The 24,841-nt window shown below is 36.5% G+C and overlaps 1 protein-coding gene and 1 long non-coding RNA gene across 2 annotated transcripts in view; one reads left to right on the top strand and one right to left on the bottom strand.

Annotated features, from left to right (window-relative positions):
- Positions 1-22,505, top strand: part of LOC121739071 (prolactin-releasing peptide receptor-like) — a 59,431-nt gene extending 36,926 nt beyond the window's left edge. The window contains exons 3-4 of the mRNA XM_042131387.1: positions 8,677-10,097; positions 22,201-22,505. Of these exons, the coding sequence (XP_041987321.1) occupies positions 8,805-10,091 (1,287 nt within the window). The 5' untranslated portion in view covers positions 8,677-8,804 and the 3' untranslated portion in view covers positions 10,092-10,097; positions 22,201-22,505. The remainder of the gene's footprint in view (positions 1-8,676; positions 10,098-22,200) is intronic.
- Positions 15,923-20,499, bottom strand: LOC121739072. The gene is made up of 3 exons (XR_006037391.1): positions 20,434-20,499; positions 17,077-17,078; positions 15,923-15,938 (listed from the first exon to the last, which is right to left on the bottom strand). It is a non-coding gene; the product is annotated as an uncharacterized LOC121739072 (long non-coding RNA).
- Positions 22,506-24,841: the final 2,336 nt, after the last annotated feature.

Here is a 24,841-nt window from a genome sequence, read left to right as displayed (position 1 = left end):
TGGAAAAAAATAAAGTTTCTCACATTTTTTTCCCCACCCCACCACACCCGCACTACCGCCCACGGCCTGCCAGCACGCAGATTATCAGAAAAGGCTGTTCAGGGAAGTAGCTAACGGAGTTTTAATACAGTTGAAGCCACATTACCGATTTGGTCGTCAGCTCTTACGGCCGTTCCCAATATTCAATCTATCTCTGGTTTGACATACAACCAATCGCTAACATTGAATTGACATAAAATATATGTCTCTAATGTCTAATGTAAACTATTCTTATCTCTATTAGAGCGAAACCAGAGATAGATCAAATATTGGGAACGGCCGTTAGTCGACTAGACACACTCGAGAAAACTCGAGAATTTGACATGTAATTGTTAGAAACGGCCAGACCGACGTGAGTGATAGTGTATCTTATCACCGAAATACTGTGTGCGGAGCTCTCCGGCACTCCAAACTATTGAGTGCCACCGAGATATAGGTACATTACATTATGTCAATAGTGTTCGCCCCCTTGCCGCCGTTTGTGTGGGCCAACGCCAGTGTTTTCAGCAGATATTATTTTCCTATAAGTCGAAAAGTCTAGTCACGGGTATACTTAGGGAACTCTAAAAACTTAACTTAAAGATAATAAGACTTTAACATTTTCTGTTACTCTTCGTAAATTTAAGTATTGTAATAATTACTCAATGTTTCTAAATGTGGCGGTAAATAGTTATCATCAATACACTATTAGTCAGATAGGAAACTATATATTATAATATATATGAAAAAATTCAAAAAATATCAATTTAAAAAGTAGATAGAATCATCCCCCAACATACGTTCATTAAGACTGAAGCAGAATATCAGTAATGATATTTCTTAGCCACTACCTAGTATTACTCACAGATTTCATACTATCTCTATACGCCTTGGCGGCCTTACGTATGGTCAGCTCACGTGCCCCGTGTCCCGATATTAGTTTAACATTTGTATTTTTTACCTACCCAAAAATGCTAATCTATGCTAATAATGCAATAAGAGCGGAAACTTATAGTAAATTTTCAAAATTTTCACCAACGATAGTTTTAATGTTATTCACATAACTATGGCTGTTACTAGTAACTAGGGGAGGTTAATTTAAGTACGCCGTAAACTTCCGTTACTGCTGGTAATAAGCTCGCAGAATTTTACTGCGACGTAAAATAAAAGCTTTTGTCTTGAATTTTAACAAGACCGGCAAAACGACGACATACGACGACCCACAGTGGCTCAAGCCGGGGGTCGCGAGTTCGAATCCCGCCGGCGGAAAAAAAGTTTTCTCAGTTCCTGGGTGATGGCACATCCATCATATTGTAAAATTGTGTATCGTATAGTAAAAATCTTAAATAAAATATTATGTATAGTATAAAAGTATTAAGTAAATATAAATTTCCGTTGTCTGGTTGTTGCCTGTAACACAAGGCCTTCTTCTTCAGGTACTTAGCACGGGGCCAGACTGACGTGGTGTGAAGCGTCCATAGATATTCTATTATTATTATTATTAAAACATACGCACAGGTAACACCTAAATGTTATGATGATTACTTAAACATTAACAAATAGAGCTTAATCTAAGTTAATTCCACAGACATAATATTATTTCAATTTACACTCTCGTAATATCCATACTAATATAAAAATGCAAAAGTCTATCTGTCTGTTACCTCTTCAAGTCCTTAAAGTCCTGGGAAAGAACATAGTATCCTATGTTCTTTCCCAGGACTATTTTGTCCCGGAAAATGCATGTAATGTCCCGCGCGATGAATGAATTTTGGCGCAGGAGTTGCGCCAAAATCGGTTATTGCATCAAATATTGCATCAAATATTGCATCAAATATCGTCATCTGGTTATTGCATCAAACATTGGAAGGTATCAATGCCCATCTATTGACAGCCCGAGCTAATCTTTAATAGCACAATTGATTGGTTGGATTGTGATATTACACAATCAGAAGCACAGACATATTGAGTATCCCAATGATAAATAATAATATATGAAACACATAACCTGATTTCTTTTTAGGCAACGATAGTTGACAAGACATATTCCAAACGTAACAATTGAATTTTTCCGACCCCAACCACATTTTACTAGTCATTAAAAATAGACACATAAAAATCGCCCACAAAAAGTCGCTTAAGTTCACATTGAGGCGATGCGATCCATTAGGATGAATTTTTAAATTAGATATAATCTAAAATCTAAACCAAACTTTATTTACTACATAAAAACATACACATTGAATTGACAGTATTATGCTTCCTGTTTCAAAGAATGGCTCAATATACAACGCAAGTCGCAACGCCTCGCTACTTAGCAATATGAACTGACCCTAACTGCCAAAAGTCTTCTTGGACGTATTGTAATAAAATTAGTAAAGTCATTAAGTCTGACCGGGATCAGCTAATCTAAGCAAGTGCCGGTTTACGAGCGAATTAAACGACAGTTAATGCTTAATGGTGTAATCTGTCTTGTTTAATATGCTCAGCTGTTAGAGCAAGATGGATATATAAATTGATTTCTGTACTTATTTTATAAAATTGTACTTGTAAATTATTGTAATGTAACTTTAATACTGAAAAACAACGGATTGCAAACTGTGAAAACGAAAAAGCAGGAGCAGGCAGATAAATGCTGACATAATGCTTCCTCTCCTACTTTACACGTCTGACAGTCTTACGAATTTCGATCAGGAGTTTAAACCTATCGAAAAGCGTTACTCCTAAAAAGGTTTTCATTTCAAAAATAAGAAATTGAAACACAAGCATAGACACGTCTTTCAGATTTTGGCATCGTGGAAGCTAGTAATCCATATTATAATGTTAAAGTACAAAAAAAAAAGTACTTAAATATCAAAAGGTAACCAATGATTCATACAAAACGAAATACAGCCTATAGTATTTTCATGGATCTTGACGGCGCGTTCAACAGGTTCGTTATATCTGAAAATAGTCACCAGTTATTACGAGTAGTGTAACGACGTCGTAGACACAAATAATGACGATATTTTCTTTCCCTTATCTGGCAAACTAGGACTGTTACTAGGATTTGCGGTTGTATTGTAATCTTGTTTTTAAGCGATGAAATAAAATAATCTTCTTAGCAGATGCGACTTACACAACTTAAGGTGAAAAACCGTGTTGAATATGTTTTAGATTGCTTGTTTTCTATGAGAGGCCGGGCCGGCCGGCCGGAAAAAAAGCAATGGAACAGCAAAAAATTCAAAGGGCGTACCTAAGCGTAACGGTTTTTGTCGCGTAATTTAAAATAGGGATGATGACAAGGTCAAAGATTAGCAAAATTTTGTTACTGTTGTTCCCAAAATTTCAGCTTGATAGCATTTGTATTTTTTTTTGCTATGCGCCTTCAAAGTTGGATATTCAAGTCGAATTTTTTTTTCAATTAAATTTCTTAATATTTGTATACAATTCGATAACTTATGCAATTAAAATCAACTTTTGTTATGAAACCACTTTCATAAACGCTATATTATAATAACTGACGAACAAAGTTGTCTCCCGAGTCCCGATGCGTACAAACTACGAAAGACTGACGTCATACTTTCGTAGCACTTTGTATGGAGCGTTTCGGGCAGGTCTTTTGTATGAGATATTTGAATTGTCATATCTTGGTGAATTTTTAAGCTATCAGAGTCATTATTTCAACGATGTTTCTATTTTTAAGTGTCTTTCAATTACCGATAAGAAAAAAAAATAGTCATCATGCCAATTAAAGTGTATGCTTGATCCAATTTATGTACAAATTTTGGAAGCTTAAATCACTCTCCTCTGTTGGCAAAATAGGAATCCCTTTTTTACAGATGTCTTTTTGATTGATTATTCTGTGTTTAAATAAAAGTTGACCAATCGTGTTATGCTATAGGTAATTCAAAGACAAAGACATGATGAATACTGACAATGAACTTTAATTTCTTAGCTTTAATCATTGCTGAGAAAAATCGATATCGCTACAGCCAAATTATTATCAAGGCATCCGCGTCGCCATAACGCACGTATGCCAAATTATTAGATCAAAAAATTTTGAATTTCTTACACAAGAGATGATCATATTAATATTATTTTATTATATTTTCGAACTCTAAGGATTTGGCATGTGAACTGCTGAAAGAGATATAAAGAACCAACGTAGTTTACTTAAATTACCTTAGAGAAAAACGTATTTAATACACATCCATGACCCAGGAACTATGAAAACTTTTAGTTCCGTCGGCGGGATTCGAATCCGCGACCCCCGACTTGAGCTACCAACAGCCCATTAACTGAGCCAGTAGCCACAGAGGTCGTCAAAAAATATTATACTACGGAATCAACATTCTTTCTTTCATATTAACAGAAAATATATTTTTAAGGAGGGTTACTTATTCTACGTGAACAAAGTCTTAAACAAGAAAATAGTACTCCTTAAATATACGATGTAAATACTAAGATTCAATGTTAAACTAAGAAAATACCTAATTCCAATAAGACATTGGTGGTAAAGTAAAATGTTTGCTAAGATTTTGTCCAATTTACGACAAAATTCGTGATAACATTTTGGAGATAAGATTTTCCTGTGGGTCGTAAATTATTTTTTCTTGTCGTTGATAATGCCGGGGTGTTACTTCTGTAGCGTGATGACGTTTCAAAATGGCCGTGCACCGTCCGCAACAAAATGCACACAAAAAAACTACGTTGTACATTATCGAAGGTTTGATAGCAAAAAATCATCGATTTTTCAATCATTTAGAAGTAAAAAATTATACGTTCTATGCAAACGTTAAGTAAACAGTGATAAAAAATTAATATTGTCAACGGCATAATATTATTGTTACAAAATAATTTTACAGCTGACTACAAACTCTTAATATTAACAGCTAGTTGTGAGGAATTGTTAAGCTATTATTTGTTTTTAGTGACATATATATTATTATAACATTTTCGGTACATTTCTTTTGGTGATTATAGGGTGATTATTTGATTAGGAAGATTTTTTAATATGCCGCAACAGAATTTCAGTCATTGCTCATCCTACGACTTGCGATAACATTTTTATAGCTCGAAAAAATTATGATTAATTTTATACACAAAATCAAACCCTTTGAAATCCCAAAAAAATTAATCAAACTTGGAAATAAAGTCTTACGGTAGCAATTTGAAACAAATAATAATTTTCGTTATTTTTCCGACGGTACCCCGCGGCGTTTTGCCCCAACATATTTTCAGTAAAATAATAATTTATATACATTAAAACGTTCCTTGGGGAAATTGTTAATTTGAAGATTCGCCTCGGGCCTCAAATAAATAACATTATAGGTGATAAAATATGTAATGTAACATAAATAATGAGGTTACAATTACTTACACGTGTAAATTGTTCCAGTAATTGAACGTTATGTCTAAAAATGTCCATTTTTTGGAGCACTTTTAGCTCTTTATTTTAGTATTCCGTGCCCCAAGCATAAAAGCAGGACCTTTCATGAAAAAAACGCACTTTATGGCCTTTTTCTTTTTGATATTGATAAATGGTTTGGAACCTTTCGCACGCGAATCCGCGGCTGTAACGGTCTCTGCTAGTTTGGTTCATGAAAAATTCAAGCGATTACAAAATTTGTGTAACCATAGACGAATACACATTTAATGTTTATAATGATTGTTCATAATTTTAGATGGTAACACTTCACAAACATGGTGGATAATCATGATTATCTAAGGAACATAATTCTACAAAGAAAACGATATTATAATTAACTAGCTGTCCCGGCAAACGTTGTTTTGCCATAAAATTATTTTCCCTATTTTCCTGCTTTTCTCTTGAAGGTTTTTCTGATTTTCTATAGACCTCACGGAGCCCGAGCCCTTTCCAACGAATGCAAAACCGTGGAAATCGGTTCGTGCGTTCTAGAGTTATAGCGCCAGGAAGGAAAACCGAAGGAAATGTCGTGATTCTAGTGTTTCGCCATAAAGCAGGGAGCACAATGGCTCTGGTGGCGGAACTAATAATGGCAATCTTACGTATTATTTTCGGTTAATAAAAAATTTTCGAAAATTAATGTCTAAAACAAACAAATGTAACAGTACCTGAACTTTGTAGACATTTTACAAAAAATAAATATACTCCCGGGGGAGGCAACATGTGCGCAATAATCATCAAAACCTATTTTAAAAATTCTTCATAAAAATAAACATAATCAATAAGTAATAAAATAAGTCTTGTCTTCTAAATTACAAAATTATAAAAATTCCCGGTGACTCTGCTGGTAATTTTCGCCGGTAAATTTGTCATGACCTTCTTCGCCCTTTGACTCCTGCAAGATGACGTCTCGTACTTTATCGTCTAGTCTTGCCGGTTCAGCCAGCTTCCGACGTAGTGTGGCGGTCCGGCCGACGTTCAAATGTTTCATATCAGAAATTTCGGACAATGTGCGGCCGGGCTAAAGGTCTCAGCAACCAGGCCATAAGCTCCAAAAAAAAAAATAGTTGTTACACTATTTGACAGGATTGGACAACAAATGTTTGACATGTAATAAACAAACCAGCATCTATTGAAATGATAAAGTATTCATTAATCATTACACATATCGAGTTTTCATTGTTTTTAAGATGTATTCTGCTATTCGGGACGGAAACAAATCCAACAAATCAAAAACCATGGCAATCGGTCCAGCCGTTCTTGAGTTATAAGTGTTGTAACAAACACGACTTTCTTTTATAAGATTCGATCGTCTTGGTCGCGGCATTATTAATTAAACTTCACTTCACTTCAATCCACTTGTTAATTATTTATTTAATAGAAATAGTTTTAATAGTATATAATAAGTCTATGGTTTTAATATTGATTTCTTACAAATATCAAATTGTCATCCATACGTCATTACATAGCTGTCATTTTACGTCAATTACATAGCTGTCATTTTCGTTTTGTTATTCCAAGTCTGATTCTTTTTTGTTATACCACGTTTTATAGTGACTGACGTTTCATGTCAAGTCACACAGGAACGCTGTCGAACGGGATAAAAAGTATCCTATGTCCGTCTCCTGGCTCTAAGCTACCTCCCTACCAATTTTCAGCCAAATCTGTTCTGCCGTTCTTGAGTTATAAGTGGTGTAACTAACACGACTTTCTTTTATATATATAGATTGTTATAAGAAGTAACATCACAAACTACTACTTTTACTTCAGCTAAATTATAATGAAATCTGAAAAAATATATCGAGGAAAAAAGGGAAACTCTTTCGTCGATTAGAGCTCAATTTGAATAGAAAATAAACGTAATATACCTAAATGTATGCAAATGACAAAACTTTTTACGGGGTAACAAAAAAAGGTTTCAACAAGAAGAGTAAAAAGTTTCGTCGCGAGAGTCCCATTGTTTTTGTCAACAGTACTTTATCTAAACACTAATTATCAATTTTATCATTACCTACTTCACAGTTGAAAATAATTTATTTATTGTAATATAAAACAAGATTAATCTGATGCAACTTTATATTTCGCATAATATTGTCTTAACTAAGCGATAAATATTATGTATGCATGCCCATAATAAGTCACAACATAATAATAAAATAGTTTAACAAGAATAATATGTTTTCTGCAACGTCAAGGCAAAGGAAGTTTAAAAAAAACATTTATTTCGGGCCTCTAAGACCCGTAACATTACATCTAATAAATAAAAATCATGATTAAGTTATACAAATTTAAAAATTTTAGGTCTTCTCCCGTGGTCCTATATAACATTGATTTCGATACTTTAATCAAGTACAGTAATTTCGGAACAAACAATATAAATATCAACGGTCTTACTACAAAAGATTTAAGCACCTGTTGAACAGCTGATTAGAAAAAAAAATAGTACAAAATGGTCCCAATAGATGTTTAAGTAAATCATTTGTGGTAAGACCAAAATTCTTTGAGGTATTTCAGTTTCTTTCAGTTTCTAAACAGTATAGATAGAAATGTTTAATACAGACCTTACTGTTGTGTGCATTTAGAATACAGAAGATAAACATTTAATAAAAACACGAGTTTGTGACTGCATTTGTACAATAAAAGTGGCTTTGTCTGCTTGTACCGAGGAATCATTGTATCTCGTTTTGAATTCTATTACGTTTATACTTTTTATTTTTTACAGAATGTTTTTTTTTATCATTTTCTTTAGTATATTCGAGTTAAGCAGTAAATCACACGTCTACATTAATTTTTTTAACAGGCTTTAAGTGTAATTATTTGAAAAAAAAACCTTATATTATTCATTTTCGCGGAATTCTAGGAATATATCATTTTAAATTAGATTAAAGGTTTAGGTGTCAAGACAGACAAAAAAACATAATTACAAAATTAAATTAATAAAGACATTCAAATTACGACAGCGAGTTAGAAAACAAAAGAAAGATTATTATGATCGGTGAAAAAATAATAAATACTTTTCGAGAATCCATTAGCAAAAAATACAATGTTAATTCCCACCGAAGTAGAAAAAAACCGAAAAGTAGTTATATCTCGAATAACATTGGAGCTATTTTCGTAAAATATCGTCATTTCGTTTCGAGTAAATTAATTTAATCAAGAAATTGGAGTCTTCCTTCTAATTAGCAGTAGTGCTCGCGATTACAATGATCTATTGTGGAATGCGAAATGAACATGATCCTTTGTTACAGGTCCTCGAGATGAAGCAGCTCAAGTAGACACGAATCCAGACAATCAGAATGTCAATTAGGAAGGAAAAGACGAGGAGATATCATGACAGCGAACCTCCGATTATGATATAGATAGGACCAACAAAAGTATGCATACCGAATGGGGCAACGAAACGTTATACAATGAGAGCAACGCTTACGATAAGAGCCAAAATGAAAGCAACGCTGATCCGATCGAGGACATAGCGGTCCAGGCAGCCTTCTGCGCAGCGTATAGCGTCATATTTGTAGTCGGACTGTTCGGTAATGCCCTAGTCTGCTATGCGGTGATCAGGAACCGGGCGATGCAAACTGTCACCAATCTATTCATCACGAATTTAGCTCTGTCTGACATATTGCTATGCGTGTTTGCCGTTCCGTTTACACCTCTCTACACGTTCCTCGGCAGATGGGTTTTCGGCAGCCTGCTGTGCCATATAATGCCCTACGCCCAGGGCTGCAGCATCTATATTTCCACGCTCACGCTCACGTCGATCGCTATAGACAGATTCTTTGTCATAATCTACCCGTTTAAGCCCCGCATGAAGATTAAAACGTGCATCGGTCTCATTGTTTGCATCTGGGTTTTCTCTCTCATAGTCACGTTTCCGTACGGCTACTACATGGCTTTCCACGACATTTACTGCTCGGAGAAGTGGCCATCGGATCAGATCAGGAAGGCTTTCGGGGCCGGCACCACCATAATGCAATTCGTCATACCGTTCATAGTGATGGCGTTCTGTTACACCTGCGTCAGTATAAAACTGAACGACAGATTGAAATCTCGTCCGGGCAGCAAGAACAGTAAGAAAGAGGATGCCGAGAGGGAAAGAAAGAGACGGACGAATAGAATGCTGATCGCGATGGTCACGATATTCGGTGTATCGTGGCTCCCTCTCAACTCAATAAACATAAGCAGCGATTTCTACTCGTTTGCGGAGGATTGGAAGTATTACATGGTTCTATTTTTCGTCGCCCACTTCATAGCGATGTCGTCGACGTGCTACAATCCGTTCCTGTACGCATGGCTGAACGAGAATTTCCGCAAGGAATTCAAGCAGATTTTGCCGTGCTTGGGCGCTTTGGTGACGAAAAAGTCGAAGCGGAACTTCAACCAGTCGGAAAAAACAGGGATGTATAGATCGGAGAAAACGTGCAACGGGAACGAGACTATACAGGAATCTCTCCTGACGTCGACTGTGAATAAGGTGCCATCGGTGCGGTATAAGATTCAGGACGAGACTATGAAGGTATATCTATACGACGAGGAGAATGTCAGTCCAGATGAAAAGCCGGTGGGAAACCCTAGTCCGGACGAAGACGTTATCAACATGTACATGCTTGTAGATAAATCTATAAAAACTTCGGAAAAGGAACCAATCGTCTCTGCCCTTTAAATTGTGGTGAGTATCGTTTATTTATATTATAAATATATATTTATAAAAGTTATTTTTTTGCGTACGCTGCCTAAACTATAAAGGATAGAACCATAAAATGTTCTAATTAATTGTAGATCTTATAAATATCTACAAAAAAGTCCGCAACACACTATACCTATCTTAGATATCGAGTGAGGCACAACAACAACTTTTTTTTAATATTGATTTTTTTACTACATTTAAAAGCGTTAATTTTACTCACGCTATTAATCCTTATCAAAATAAATTATTTCATCGCTAAGTATAGTTTATGAAGATAATTTGGCCTTTGAATGATTAAAATAATAATTAAAATTGGACGTTTGGTTTTGAAGTTATGGCGAAATTAAAATGTTATTACGATTTCTGCTGCACGGCCCGTTGCGAAGTGGGCATCACCAAGGCGGGGTGCGCGTGCGGGAGGGGAGTTTAGATCTATGGACCATGAGTTGTACTTGGTACTACTAATATATTATATTCTGTGGTTGTACTAATATGTATTCTGTGCTATGAGTAAGGTACTTTGATACCTTATTAATAATAATACTTCTTAACGCGAGCGAAGCCGCAGGCAAAAGCTAGTTTTTAAATATAATAAAGGTAAAGAGTTTGTTTGCTGAAAAGGCGTTAATCTTTGTTCGTATTTTTTTTTTGTGATGGATAGACAGAATTATCGTAGGCCTCAGGCTATATGGATAAACATTTATGTATCACCCCCCAAAAAATCGTATTGCTTGCTTGACAGCGACTATATAGCATCACACTATGAAAATGTGGAAAAATGGTGAAAATAATTCGTTGATATTATAATATATCTACCGAAACCGTGGACAACAGCTACTTTAAATACACAGAAAATAATATCACGTCCAAAGTGTATTGCACAACTCTAAATAGGTCAGTGACTACTGGAGTCAGCTGGCAAGAGTATTTGAATAGACGCCAAATCCACAGGTTTGTAAGAAAAATAAAACTTGAGACTAATCGAATATGCTTTCAACGAAATCTTCGTGTTATATGGCTGAATGTTTGGTTGTAAAATAAATTTTGCTGGATAAAGTCTTAGTTTTACTAGAGATCGCCCAATGGTCGAAATTCGACCTCAGTTTCAATGACATTAGGACTACTACCTATATTTTGTAAAAAAATATTAACTTTATCATATTTTTACAACTCTTGTCTCTGGGACTCAGCTGATCTCAGAGTGGCCGTGTAAGCATTGTCTAATAGTATCTAAGATTCAATAAAAAAAACTATCATCCATTTTCAATTTGTCACCTTGTTGTCAACAGACTTCAACCATAAATAAAAGAGTATAATTCGTATGTAAAGGCTTGTCATTCAAAAATCTGTCTTTTTTTTTTTTAATATCTTCTTACATTAATTTCTAAATATTATAAATAATGTCCGAAGTTCCAAAAATGTTAAATGAATACGGCATCTAGACCCTTAAACATATTTCATAATCAAGCTTTTTCCCCGCGGTTTTTTCCAGTGTGCAGCAGTTTGGCCCTGAAGAGGTCTTCAGACCCAAACTGCTGAACCAATTTTGCTCAAATTTTGTATGGAGATACTTCTAGTCCCGGGAAAGTTCCCGCGCTTTAAACGAGAAAATTGAGTGATTTGGCCCAAAAAACGAGAAATTCAAATCTTACATTACAATAAAATTACAACATCTTATTTAGCAAAACAGTAAATTGAACCGTTTTAAGCTCCAGAGATTGGTGCGGTAGCTGGGATTTGGGAAATTAATTTATAATTCAAATTATTTATTGCTCTTATAGAACTTAATACCGGGTGTTAAGAAATAATATTGTTTCAAAGTAATAACATAAAGCTTAGGGGATTGAGACCTCTTTTATGATTTTTGGGATTAGCCCTCCTTCTAAAAGAATAAGTAACTGTCAGAGACCACTAATGTCAGAGACCACTAATGTCAGAGACCACTAATGTCAGAGACCACTAATGTCAGAGACCACTAATGTCAGAGACCACTAATGTCAGAGACCACTAATGTCAGAGACCACTAATGTCAGAGACCACTTTGAGGGTGTCTGGAAGTGGGAAGCGACTGTCATAAGTGTCCGGCAGTGGGAGACTAGATTCCTACAGTCATTCCGAAAAAATTGGATAAATAAATTGACCTTCATCTAACGTTAGAAAGACTGGATACCTCCTTAAGTAACCGCGACCGAATCCGAAAAAGCCTTAACTTCACCTTTTATAAAATTACTAAAGTCTGGCTGTCGCTGGCTCTTGGGTCATAATAAAGATATTTACGCCGCATAAGCCCGGCCGCACATTGCCCGAAATTTCTGATCAGAAACAGTTGAACGTCCGCACTGTCACTTACATTTTGTACTGAGCCGAGTGAGCTCGAACTCGCCGGAAGGATATTTCGGATAGTGTGCGGGGTGGTGCGGGCGGTCCGGCGAAATTCAACTGTTTCTGATCAGAATTCGGACAATGTGCGGCCGGGCTTAATCAAGATCCGTGTCTTTGTCTATCATTTTATTTTTGATATGTGATACACAAAGGCAAGTAGATCTTGTATAGTTATTCGCTGTTTAAATTTATCATTGGTAAAGAGGGTAAGAATGGGTTAATACGGCTTTAATGTATCTGTCGCAGCCGACTGGTTTAAATAGCCGTTCAATCAAACAACGCCCTTTGACTGAACAACGCCATTCAATCACACGTCTAGCTTTTATATTGAATATTTTAGTCGCTCAAAACGTTCTACACTACAGCTGATTCAAAAGCTAATTAAAGTAGTTCAGCGCGCACCGCTGCGGCGCTAGGTGCGTTTTATTTACAATATGGCGTCAACTAGCAGGTTTTTGTTGGTGTTTGTGGTTGTTTTTCGGAAAGAAAGTAGTTAATAAAAGTTACAAGTGTTATTAAAGAGACAAAAATTGTGGAGGCACATACGAGTGAATTAAAATTGCAACAAATATTCGAGGAGAAATTACGAGATTATGAAATGGATGGACGCGGCCTCCCGCAAAAGGGGGGTTCGGCCCCCCGTCAAAACAAAAACAAACACAATCCAGAAAGTCCAAAAGTTGGTTAGGTTAGGTTAGAACTTAGACCACAACACAGAGGGAGCCGAGCGAGCGCAGCGAGCGTGCTGCGGCAGCAGCCGGCGACCGCCTACAAATAAAAGGGGGGCTCGGGGGCCTGCAGTCAAAGGGCTAGCTGTTTGATTGAACGGCTATTTAAACCAGTCGGCTGCGACATATCTATAATAATATTAGAAATGCGAAAGTGTATCTGTCTATTTTCTTTCTACCGCATACGCGATTCAGAATCAGCAGCGCTTACACGGGCTATAATTGCTCGGCGACACGAATGGAGCGATCTGGAGCAATTAGTTGAGCAATATGGAGCAATTTATTTCATATCGCTCAAATATTCGATGGCCACATCACTCAATATTGTATTGCGCAATATTGCTGCTTGTTGCCGCAAATTGCTTGATGTACCTAGTCGTGACGTCAAAGTTGACGAGAGTTGAGCAATTTTAGTTGCCCGTATAATCGCACCAGGGCCTGTAGATAAGTGGCAAAGCGCTTACGCTAGCGCTACAAAATGTATGCGATTTGACATAAGTCGTCGCTTCGCTAGCGAATACTAATGTCAAATCCCATACATTTTGTGGCGCTAGCGTTAGCGTTAACGTTAGCGTTAGCGTTAGCGTTTTGCCACAGTTTGTCTACGGGGGCAGGAATATTACATACACACGCAACAAGTCTAGTTTCAGAGCATATTCGTTGGAAACAATTTTTCCTTCCAAATGTTGGGAAGGTGAAAGATTACATCGTGTAATATTGAAGTGTAATTTATCCCACGAATCGTTGACTTTCCTCCTATATACATCAATTATCAATGTTCCTTGGCGCAGAACTGATCGATATACAAACAAACTGCTAACATAATTAAAGACATGAAGTTGGTAAAGTGGGTAACTAACAATTTGAAAACTGTCTTTTTTGCATAAATGGAGGCTTTAGGACCGGAAAAATGATTTTTTATCCCGTTTCGCGACACGACAACTGCAGACGACGTGTCGTCACGACAAATACTGGTTTCTATGTATTTCTACGAATAAGACGTGTCGCTAGCTGCGGAGGGCATTTCATAGGAATATTATCATAATTTTTCGTTATCGCTTTGTTCTAGAATCGCCTATCAAAATGTATGGAATTGACATTTAAAGCGTTCGTTAATATGACGTTGACGTTACACTCGTCTTTCAATTCGACACATTTAGATGGGCGATTCTATAAAGCGATAAAGAAAAGATCTTGGCTCACCCCCCTATAGTGTCGCCACGACACGTCGTCTGCAGCAGCTGTCGCGTGTCGCTCGGTTCCAACTTGTACCTTTATTGTGCTATATAAATCACAACGTCCACGCGAAAATATACCATCAGCTTGATAAGCGGCAGTCTTCCACCGTGCGTTTGTCGCGTAACTGCCAGGCAGTGTGAAACTCGGTAACGAACTGTCAATAGCAGTATTTCCGGACCTATCTGACCTGCATACCTTCAAGAAGAGAGCGTATTGCCCCAAGGTGAGGCCGCGTTAAAGTAAAAAACCGTGGATATGTTTTAGATTGATTCTATGAGAGGCCGTCCCGGCCTCTTATCGAAAACAAGCAAAAAATGAAAAAGGCGTAAGCGACAAAATGATTTTTATCGCGTAATTTAAAAACTATATATATATATATATATATATATATATATATATATATATATATATATATATATATATATATATATATATATATATATATATATATATATATATATATATATATATATATATATATTTCATATAAGCTATGGGCAAATTAAAGTGTATGCTTGAACCAATTTATGTACAAATTTTGGAAGCTTAAATCGCTCTCCTCTGTTGGCAAAACAGGAATCCCTTTTTTTTACAGAGGTCTATGTTATAAAAGTTGACAAATCGTGTTATGCTATGGGTAATTCAAAGACAAAGACATGATGAATACTGACAATGAACTTTAATTTCTTAGCTTTTGTCATTGCTGAGAAAAATCGATATCGCTATAGCCAAATTATCCGTCGCCTTAAAAGGCAACGCACCGCAACTCTACTGATGTTGCGTGTCCATGGGCTACGGTAGTTGCTTTCCATCAGGGCCCTTTGCTCGTTTGCCCCTAATTTTATGTAAAAAACAAAGCCGCGGGCGACATCTAGTCGCTGTATAAAACGTTTATTTCTCCCGGCCCCGTATCGGTTACAGCTACTATTGAACCAGTTATTAGAATCTCCTGTTGATCTAGCCTAGTTCAATAGGGATCTATAATAGCTTTTATTAAAGCTTAGGCCAGACCTACGCGGCAGTGACGCAAGTCACGTCAAGTTGTCAAATGTGTGTTTCGTATACAAAAAACACATTTGACAACTTGACGCAACTTGACGCTCCGTCACTGACGCGTAGGTTTGGCCTAAGCTTTATAGGGTTATAGGATTGTAGTAAAGTGAGCACTTACAGATATTACTTCAATGAAGTTTGAGAGACAATACACTAAGCAATTTATGCCAAAGGGTTCGTTAAATTAAGATGGAGTGATCATTGTGTGTGATGTGAGCAGTGATTAAGATAAAAGAGTTATGATTTTAATGCCTGTGTATTTTGTTTTACCAAACCAAAACATTTAATTATTATTATCAATTACAGATTACCAATAGATCACCATATAAGCTACTATTTCCATCCGGAATCATTCGTTTCAAACTTCATCAGACTATAGACAAAATCACGTAACAAGCCAGAAATATATTATGTAACTAGTCTCGTTATTTGTACGCACTTTTAAATGACGTCTACCAATAAAACCCATCGATAAAACTAGTTATTTTTACAGCCGTAAATATTTAGAGTGAGCTATCGCCGCTAAAAACACTTTGGCTCGCAAACAAACCGCGGTATTTATTTTACGTGTTGTGATCGTATGTACGCAGCTTTGAAGATTCGATATCTTTTACAGAATCTAATCAATTTATTTTAAAATAGAAATTAAATACATACTAATTCATAAAGTTAATATACCTAGGAATAGAGAAACAAAGGCCTGAGCAAGAGAGATGTCACTATCAGTAACACTGCGTGGTAAAAAGAGATGTGTGATATATGACAGCAGCACTCTTTTTTTTTGACGTCCAGTCGGCAAGTGCCGCACGTTGACAATTTAATCTCATAGAAATCATGTTCAATCATGCTTGTGTGAGTGTGTACGATATACACATATTTTTACACACAGATGAAACCAATTTCGGTTTCGTTTGACAGCTCGAGATTGTTGCTCTATTCCGCTAGGTATATTAACTTTATGTACTAATTATAAACTGCCGCTAACAGCGACGAATATAAAACTCAAAGGTGACTGACTGACATGGTGATCTATCAACGCACAGCCCAAACCACTGGACGGATTTGCCTGAAATTTTGCATGCAGGTAGATGTTATGACCAAGGCATGCGCTAAGAAAGGATTTTGATAAATTCCGACCCCAAGGGGTTAAAATAGGGGATGAAAGTTTGTATATAATAATACTTCTTAACGCGAGCGAGGCCGCGGGCAAAAGCTCGTTATATATAAGTCACAGCTGACAGCTTGTAAGTTGTAGCAAGTAACTCATATTATAAGCCACAGCTTGTAAGCTGTGCGTAGTAACTGTAGTTAGGTACTACGTAAGTTAACCGTAAAATTTCCCCTACTGTACACACATGGCACATTTTGTTGTTGACCCACAGTCGTCACAGGCGCGTCAACAAAATTAGTTCAACGCGACATTTGCGCAACGTTTGCACGAATCGTCACGAAAGTGGCGCATTGGTGATATTGTGATGTCACGAGCATCCATTTTGATTTTATATCTATGAATTTGTGAATCAAGAACACTCAAGAACATACACGAACTCCTCCAAAACGGCTCAACCGATTTAATGAAATTTTGTATGTTACATGTACTTACTACTAGACACACACACACACACACACACACACACACACACACACACACACACACACACTAGATTTAAAAAAAAACTTTTCTGTTTTGTTTTTTACATTCTTGTTTAAATTAAGCTATACCTATTGTAATTTGTTAATTGTACTAACTGGTTCGAAGGTGGGCGTTGACACTTGTGCCACAGCCCTTGTGGGCTACTATAAGTGTCATCGCGAGTAAATGTTTTTGTCTATTTTGTTAATCTGTTTGGAAAAATAAAATTTCATTTCATTTCATTACATTCCTTAGAATAGGTTTTTATCCACTTTTTAGGGTTCCGTAGTCAACAAGGAACCCTTATAGTTTCGGTCTGTCCGTCCGTCTGTCTGTCCGTCTGTCCGTCAGTCCGTCTGTCTGTCCGCGGTTTTGCTCAGAGAATATAGGACCTACAAAGCTGTAATTTGGCATGAATGCACATATTAATGATGCCGACAAAATGGTACAAGAAAACTTAAAAAAATATTTTTTTTATGGTACCTTCCCTATACACATCAACCGGGGATGAATTTTTTTTCGAGTCCACCCCATCTTGTGGGGTGTCGTTGGATAGGTTTTTTAAAAATATTATGAGTATTCATAGATCATTTTCCGATTTAGGGATCCGTTTGTGAAATATTAAGTTTTAAAGTAGAAAAAATCGTTAGAATCCAGTGTCCTCCCCTTCTACCAGCTAAACGGTTACTTCTGCAAACGATGGCGTCGTCGGCCGTCGATCGGACATAGCACTCTTTCATACAGACAGACACTACAAAATATGCTCATTGCTCACCACCCGGTAAAATATACAGCGCCTAAGATATTGATGCGATATCTAGCTGAAATTACTTAACATTCGGTTAATTTACATAATGGCACACTGTTTACATGTTTACTGACATGTCATTGCGATGATGAATGTACCATCGAGGAAGTTGATTCCTATGCAATTGACAGACCAACGTTATTTGGTCGAATATGTCAATTCAATGTTAATTGTGATCTGTCAGCTGGGTTTGACGTAACGCAACCAAACTACTTAGGTCCCCGATTTGCATAGGAATCAACCTTCTCTGATAGTGCATTAGTGTTGTTTGTCGGTGACGGGCACACAATATTATTTAGATTATAAAAAACAATATATATTAATATTACAAATGACAAAGTGTGTCTGTCTCTCTCTCTTCATGCCCAAACTGCTGAAACAATTTAGCAGAATTTGGCATGAAGATACTTTGAATCCAGGGGAATTTACGGTCACTGCACGATAAACGAATTTTGGCGCGACAGAGTTGCGAGAGTCACCAAGTTAATTATAATTTACGGAGGTGGTTAAAATTAGGAATTTCTATTTTAGGATTCATTAATTTCCTAATATTATCCTCATTTCGTATACAAGACATGACTACTGGGTATTAGGAGGTTACAGCAATCACCCGGTTCAGTGGCCTCACGAATTACCATGAATATGATGACTAGTCTAGACGTAGTCAATTATAGTAACATCAAGACGATCTTGAATTAGATATTTAACGTTGATTCAACATGACATTTTGCTGACTAAACTCGAAAGAGACCTATCTTTTGTGAGACTTGACTAAGCAGCATTATGAACAAAGAAAGATTATATTCATTAAAAATGTATTTTTTTATGCTTGCTACTCTACAATAATTATTAAGGTCAATGTGTCGAAGTCCGGCATACTTTTCTCAAATTAAAGTTTAACATAATTTATTGACTTGAGATTCGCTTTTTAAAGTAATTGGAAATTATAGGGTATATATTAATTAGACCTATAATGATCTAAAACTAGTCTTATTTGCAGTATTTTTCTATTAACGTGCTATTTTTGAAAAACTCGGCGTGTAGACGGACTTCCCTTACAGTTTGAGGTAAGTCCGTCTAGTAGCAATATAGCCCTAACCAGTGAAGTAATATTCATGGCAACGATTTCTAGCAAAGCCGCAAAACGGCCATTCAAAAATGTGTTTAAAGTGTCGGTAACAAGGTTCGCATTCGAGAGAAAATTAATTTTATAACAATTTAGGGCAAGTCCGGCATATCGTAAGTCTAAGTGGTTACAAAAATTTTTTGAAAAATTAAACATTAAATATGAACACAAAATAATTAATAACAATATGCAATATTGTTTATCACAAATTCAAAATTATAATAATTAGTGCCGGCAAAATCAACAATATTGCTTCATTATCATTTATATTTTATGGGATAAGACATTTTTCAACAAACTTACTTAATTTTGATTTGATTATTGTTTATTCATAATAATATGTCTACTAAGTACCCAATTTTTTTTATTCCTTAATATTGATATTTAGTCAGTCGGAATAATTTTTAGTTCACGTAGCAGATTGGGGCCATGCACGCGAAAGTTACGCGTTTTTAACCATAATTTTCACCGCCCAATTAAAATTATACGGGTTGTTGGTCCGGGAGGTAGGATTTTTCATGACGTGTATAAATCTGAAACGAATAATTATGGCATTAGAAAAAGAATTTATTTTTATAAGTTTTTTTGTTTACGATAAAGGGGCAGACAAGGAAACGGATCCCCTGACAGTAAGTGAACTACCGTCACCCTTGGACACCTGTAACACCAGGGGAGTCACATCTGCGCTGCCCACTTTTTAAAAAGGAGTAGGCTCTTTTTGTGCAGTAAAATTTGGGCAATGCTATTGTGGCACCCACAATCTGCCTAACATTCCTGCATCGCGCTATCGAAGTTTCAGAGAACGGCAAGATATATACAACGTCTGAAATGACGTCAGTGGGCTTCGGCCTGACCGAGCATGCTATCTCTCTCGGTCGGAAGATCTTCCTTTTCGGCCGCCACTAACAACGTTAAACTATGATCTAGCAGTCCTATTTTTTAATGCAAATTAACAATAAATACATGTAGGTCTGAAAAGGTTGACAATATCTGATTCGAGGCAAGACCAGCATATGACGACCTTTCCTTATGCAAACTAGACGGACTTCCCAATTATTGCAATTTTAGGTTGGACATATGTTGCACGTGATAATAACGAAATTAAAGCGATATTAACGAATTGAACATCAGTAATAAGTAAAAGGATCACTAAATTACTTACGTAATCCAAGAAACTCCAAGAGTTCCTTCGTATTTCCATTTTTTTTTATTTTTTTGGCAGAGACTTACACTCCGACTGCGTGTTCAAAACGGGAAAAAATTGCAGATCGTTTTTTTCGTAACAGGTAGTTAGTAGCAACATGTCTGTTTCTTAGATTAAACTAACTCTGCAATATTGTTTTACCCACTTCAAATATGGAAGTTACTACCGATAGACGGACTTACCTCCCAGACGGACTTCGACACATTGACCTTACTCAAATTATTACAGCGAAAATTGATAGTTTATCGCGAGGGAACTGTACATTTCTTCGGATAAATTAATGTCCTCACTTTGAAGATATGTACCTATCTTCAAATCTTCATCGAAATCGGTTCGTTAATTTAAGCCAGAACAGAACAAACACTTTCACATTTTTTAATTATTTCCATGATTAGCGAACTTCAAAATTAGGTAACCCTGAAACCTTGCAACGAGTAACAACTGATTGAAAATATAAATCATCAAAATAATAATATTTTCTTAAGATAAAACCTACTACAAAAACAACTTTAATGTTAATAGACTTGTAAAGAAATAAAATTAAATTAAGAAATTTAAAAAAAACCCCCGCCAAAACAACTTTAAAAAGTAATGAAATAATATTTATTGCCTTTAAGTTCAAATAATTCCTAACTTGTGTAAAGTAATATTTTAGTCCATAATTGTTGTCAAGGTGTGTCGGGGGACCGCCAAGTAAACTACAACCTACAATCGCCAAGTCGCTGGTTACCTATCTCGATTCAGATCGCTGTGAATTGATCCTTAAACTTGTTATGTGAAATCAAACATCTACATTAGCGGTCCCCCGACACACCTTGACAACAATTATGGACTAAAATATTACTTTACACAAGTTAGGAATTATTTGAACTTAAAGGCAATAAATATTATTTGGCGAGGAATTGGATATCCTATTGATTACCAGGTGATGCTGCAGCACCAGGTCAACTTTCCAGTATTATGTGTATACGTATATCGCATATATTTTTTTTTATGAAATAAGGGGGCAAACGAGCAAACGGGTCACCTGATGGAAAGCAACTTCCGTCGCCAATGGACACTCACAGCATCAGAAGAGCTGCAAGTGCGTTGCCGGCCTTTTAAGAGGGAATAGGGTAATAGGGGAGGGTAGGGAAGGGAAGGGAATAGTTGAGGGTAGGGAAGGAAATAGGGTAAGGGTTAGGGGATTGGGCCTCCGGTAAACTCACTCACTCGGCGAAACACAGCGCAAGCGCTGTTTCACGCCGGTTTTCTGTGAGAACGTGGTATTTATCCGGTCGAGCCGGCCCATTCGTGCCGAAGCATGGCTCTCCCACGTATGAATGTATATTCACAAATGTCACGAACTAGAATGAAATATAAAACCCATTAAAACGACTACAAGTTGCTAACGGCCTTTCATGAACCAGATAAACCCTGATTGTCCAGCACTGAGCAGGCTGATAATAGATAGCTAAGAACACTCTCGATCATGTCAGCTTTCAAACAAAAAAAACTAGATCAAAATCGGTCCACCCGTTTGGATGCTACGATGCCACGGACAGATACACACACAGACAAACAGACAGACAGACACGTCAAACTTATTAAAAAAAAAACTAAACAATGTACCTAGTATAGTAGGATAGTGTCACAAGTTCACAACTGACTCAGTATACTTACTTATGTATTGTACCATCGAGGAAATTGATTCCTAGGCTGTTGACACTTGACAGGCTAACGTCATTTGGTCGGATCTTGTCAATTCTATGTTAATTATTGTGATCTGTCAGCTGAGTTTGAAGTAACGCGACCAAACTACGTAGGTCCCCACCTGCCTAAGAATCAACTTCTCTGTTAGTATATTACTACATAGTACATAGTATAATTTATTAAAGCAATATATTAACGTTTTCTTTTTCTTTCATTCCAGATACTGCCGACATCACCGAACTACGTGTATAGTTGAAAATTATACATATTTTTGTAAATTATACTTAGGAGATGTCAGATGTATAATAATGTAGATAATATTATGTAAGTGTAAATAAACTACTGAAAAGAGTTTGCACCGATAAAGTTATATAACTAGTTTGAGCCCATTGGCGCGAAACCTTTTCAAATAAGTCGTGTTATAGTTATTTAATTTAACTATAGTTAAGTCAATAAAGTTAAGATTAATAGTGTATGTCTGCCTTGTATATTGTCAATGAGAAAATAGTGCAATTCGATGTTATTAGGAGAATAAAACGTATTAAATGTTTTATTGTTTCATTTTATGGGGACGCATTGTGGTAAATAAAGTCTGCAGGTGGTCAGAGAGAGAAAAAATATTATTTAACTGCTTGTAAAACTGATTGTCGCTTTTATATACGTATTAAAATATTGGCTTTCGTATTCTGCTCTCTTAAAATTGGGCGTGGAACGAATTTTCACACGCATATTATTATAGAGACATAAGGTGAATTCGTCACTTTTTAGGGTACCCAAAGGGCGAAAACGGGATCCTATTCATGAGACTTCGATGTATGTCTGCCCGTCTGTCTGTCTATCTCCAGGCTGTATCTCAAGAACCGCTATAGCTAGACTTTTGACATTTTCACAGATTGTGTATATCTGTTGCTGCTATAACATCAAACTAACTTCATGCTAAAAACAAAATAAAATTAATATCCCTCCTCCCATACAACAAACTTTATTTTTTTTTTTGGCCTTTTTTGCTCGATATCAATAATGGCAACAGGTAGGCACTTGATATTTTTAAAAAGGTCTGCGAGATGGAGATACAGCGGAATGGAAGACCGACACTACTGGCGAGAGATCAGGCACAGGGCAGACTTTTACATGTCCATCTGACTCTTACATCATCTTACTTGTCAGACAATCAGGTGATCAGCAGGTGAACATGTTTCCAACGCGGGAATCAAGCCCACGACCTCCGAGTCAAGAGCCACGCTCTAAACCACTTGACTATGGAGGCTTTTCTCCCTGGTAAGTATAGAAAACGACTAAGTAATTTCATAATCTATCCTCAAAAGTTGAAACAGATTAGACTTCTGCCGATAAACTACACTAAGTAACCATTTTCCGATAAAACCTTTGGAATAGCCCGAAAACTCTAATAACCTCATAAAAAGTCCCCAATATTTTTTCCTCAACTTCCTAGGGTCATAAAACTTTATTTATTACTTGATGAAATTTCATTAGCAGAGTTCGTGACTGCGGCCAATAAGTTGCGGTGAAAATAATTGCGAATCGATGATTTATTCTGACGAGGAGCCATTAATTAACAAACAAGACTAATTAATTGATTTTCCTATTGTTTCTAGAAGCAACAGTTGCTAGTGGACGGTACTCTCAGAGGATTTAGCGGACCTATCTAATTTGGTTGCATTATTACAAACCCTACTTACATTGAATTGCTGCAACCCGACCTAATGACGTTGGTCCGCCATGTACCAACGAAGAAATTGATTCATAGGCAGTTGACGGATCTACGTCCTTTGGTCGGATTATGTCAATTTAATGTAAGTCGCAACCTGTCCGCTGGGATTGACATAACCCGACCAAACTACGTAGATCCGCCATGTACCTATGAATTAACGTCTCTTATAGTTCAGTACCAATACCTATCAATTTTCTCTGATGGTGCGTGCATTAACAAACTTGGAGCGGTAGGAGCCTGACTATCCGGCTAACAAAATCTCATCCCATTAGGACCAGTCGCCTGACGTGTGGGACGAGGCGCTGGTAATATTTTTTCGCAATTTTGCTCTCAGAAAATAAGAGGGAGTTCTCACTTGAGATATAAGACAGACTATTGCAATAATAATGTACATAAAGACGCAGACTTTCAACAAAATGTATAATAGACTGAACTTTTTAGGTGTGACACAAATTACAGGTTTCCGACGTAGACAGATTCTAAGCTGACTAGCTTTCATCAGACAAACTGTCTCAAGACCAGACGTATTCTAAAAGGACAGTAGAGCAAGTAAGAAGGTAAGTACAGTTACAATTTATAAGTAGTATAGACCTAGAAAAAAAACACAGCAACTATAGACACAAAATATTAGTAATGTCACCTAACACCTTGAAGTAAAAAAAAGCCAAAAGCTCAAAATGAAAACCTACAATTTAAGTCACCTTTACGTCTATGCTCTCAAAGCAAAATTGTCGAGTGGTTAGAAAAATCGTCCAAGAGCGAGTCGGACTCGCGCACGAAGGGTTCGGTACCGGTATAGAGCGAAAGTAGGCAAAAAATTGTGTTTCTTGTACGGGAGACCTCCTTAAATATTTACTTTTTTTAAATTTTATTATTAATTATTAAGGTACAAATATAATTAAAGATTTTGTGAAAATTTCAAGTGCCTAGCTGTTAGCATTATTGATTACGAGCAAAAAAACCTAAAAAAATCATGTTTGTTGTATCGGAGCTCCCCTTAAATATTAATTTTATTGCGTTTTTAGTATGTATTTGTTGTTTAGCGGCAACAGAAATACATTAAAAATTTCAGAGGTCTAGCGGTTCTTGAGTTACAGCCTGGAGACAGACGGAACGACATCGAAGTATC

Source organism: Aricia agestis, chromosome Z, assembly GCF_905147365.1.
Source record: "Aricia agestis chromosome Z, ilAriAges1.1, whole genome shotgun sequence".
NCBI lineage: Eukaryota > Metazoa > Arthropoda > Insecta > Lepidoptera > Lycaenidae > Aricia > Aricia agestis.
Note: the sequence above shows the minus strand (reverse complement) of the source record. Positions and strands in the feature narration are given on the sequence as shown.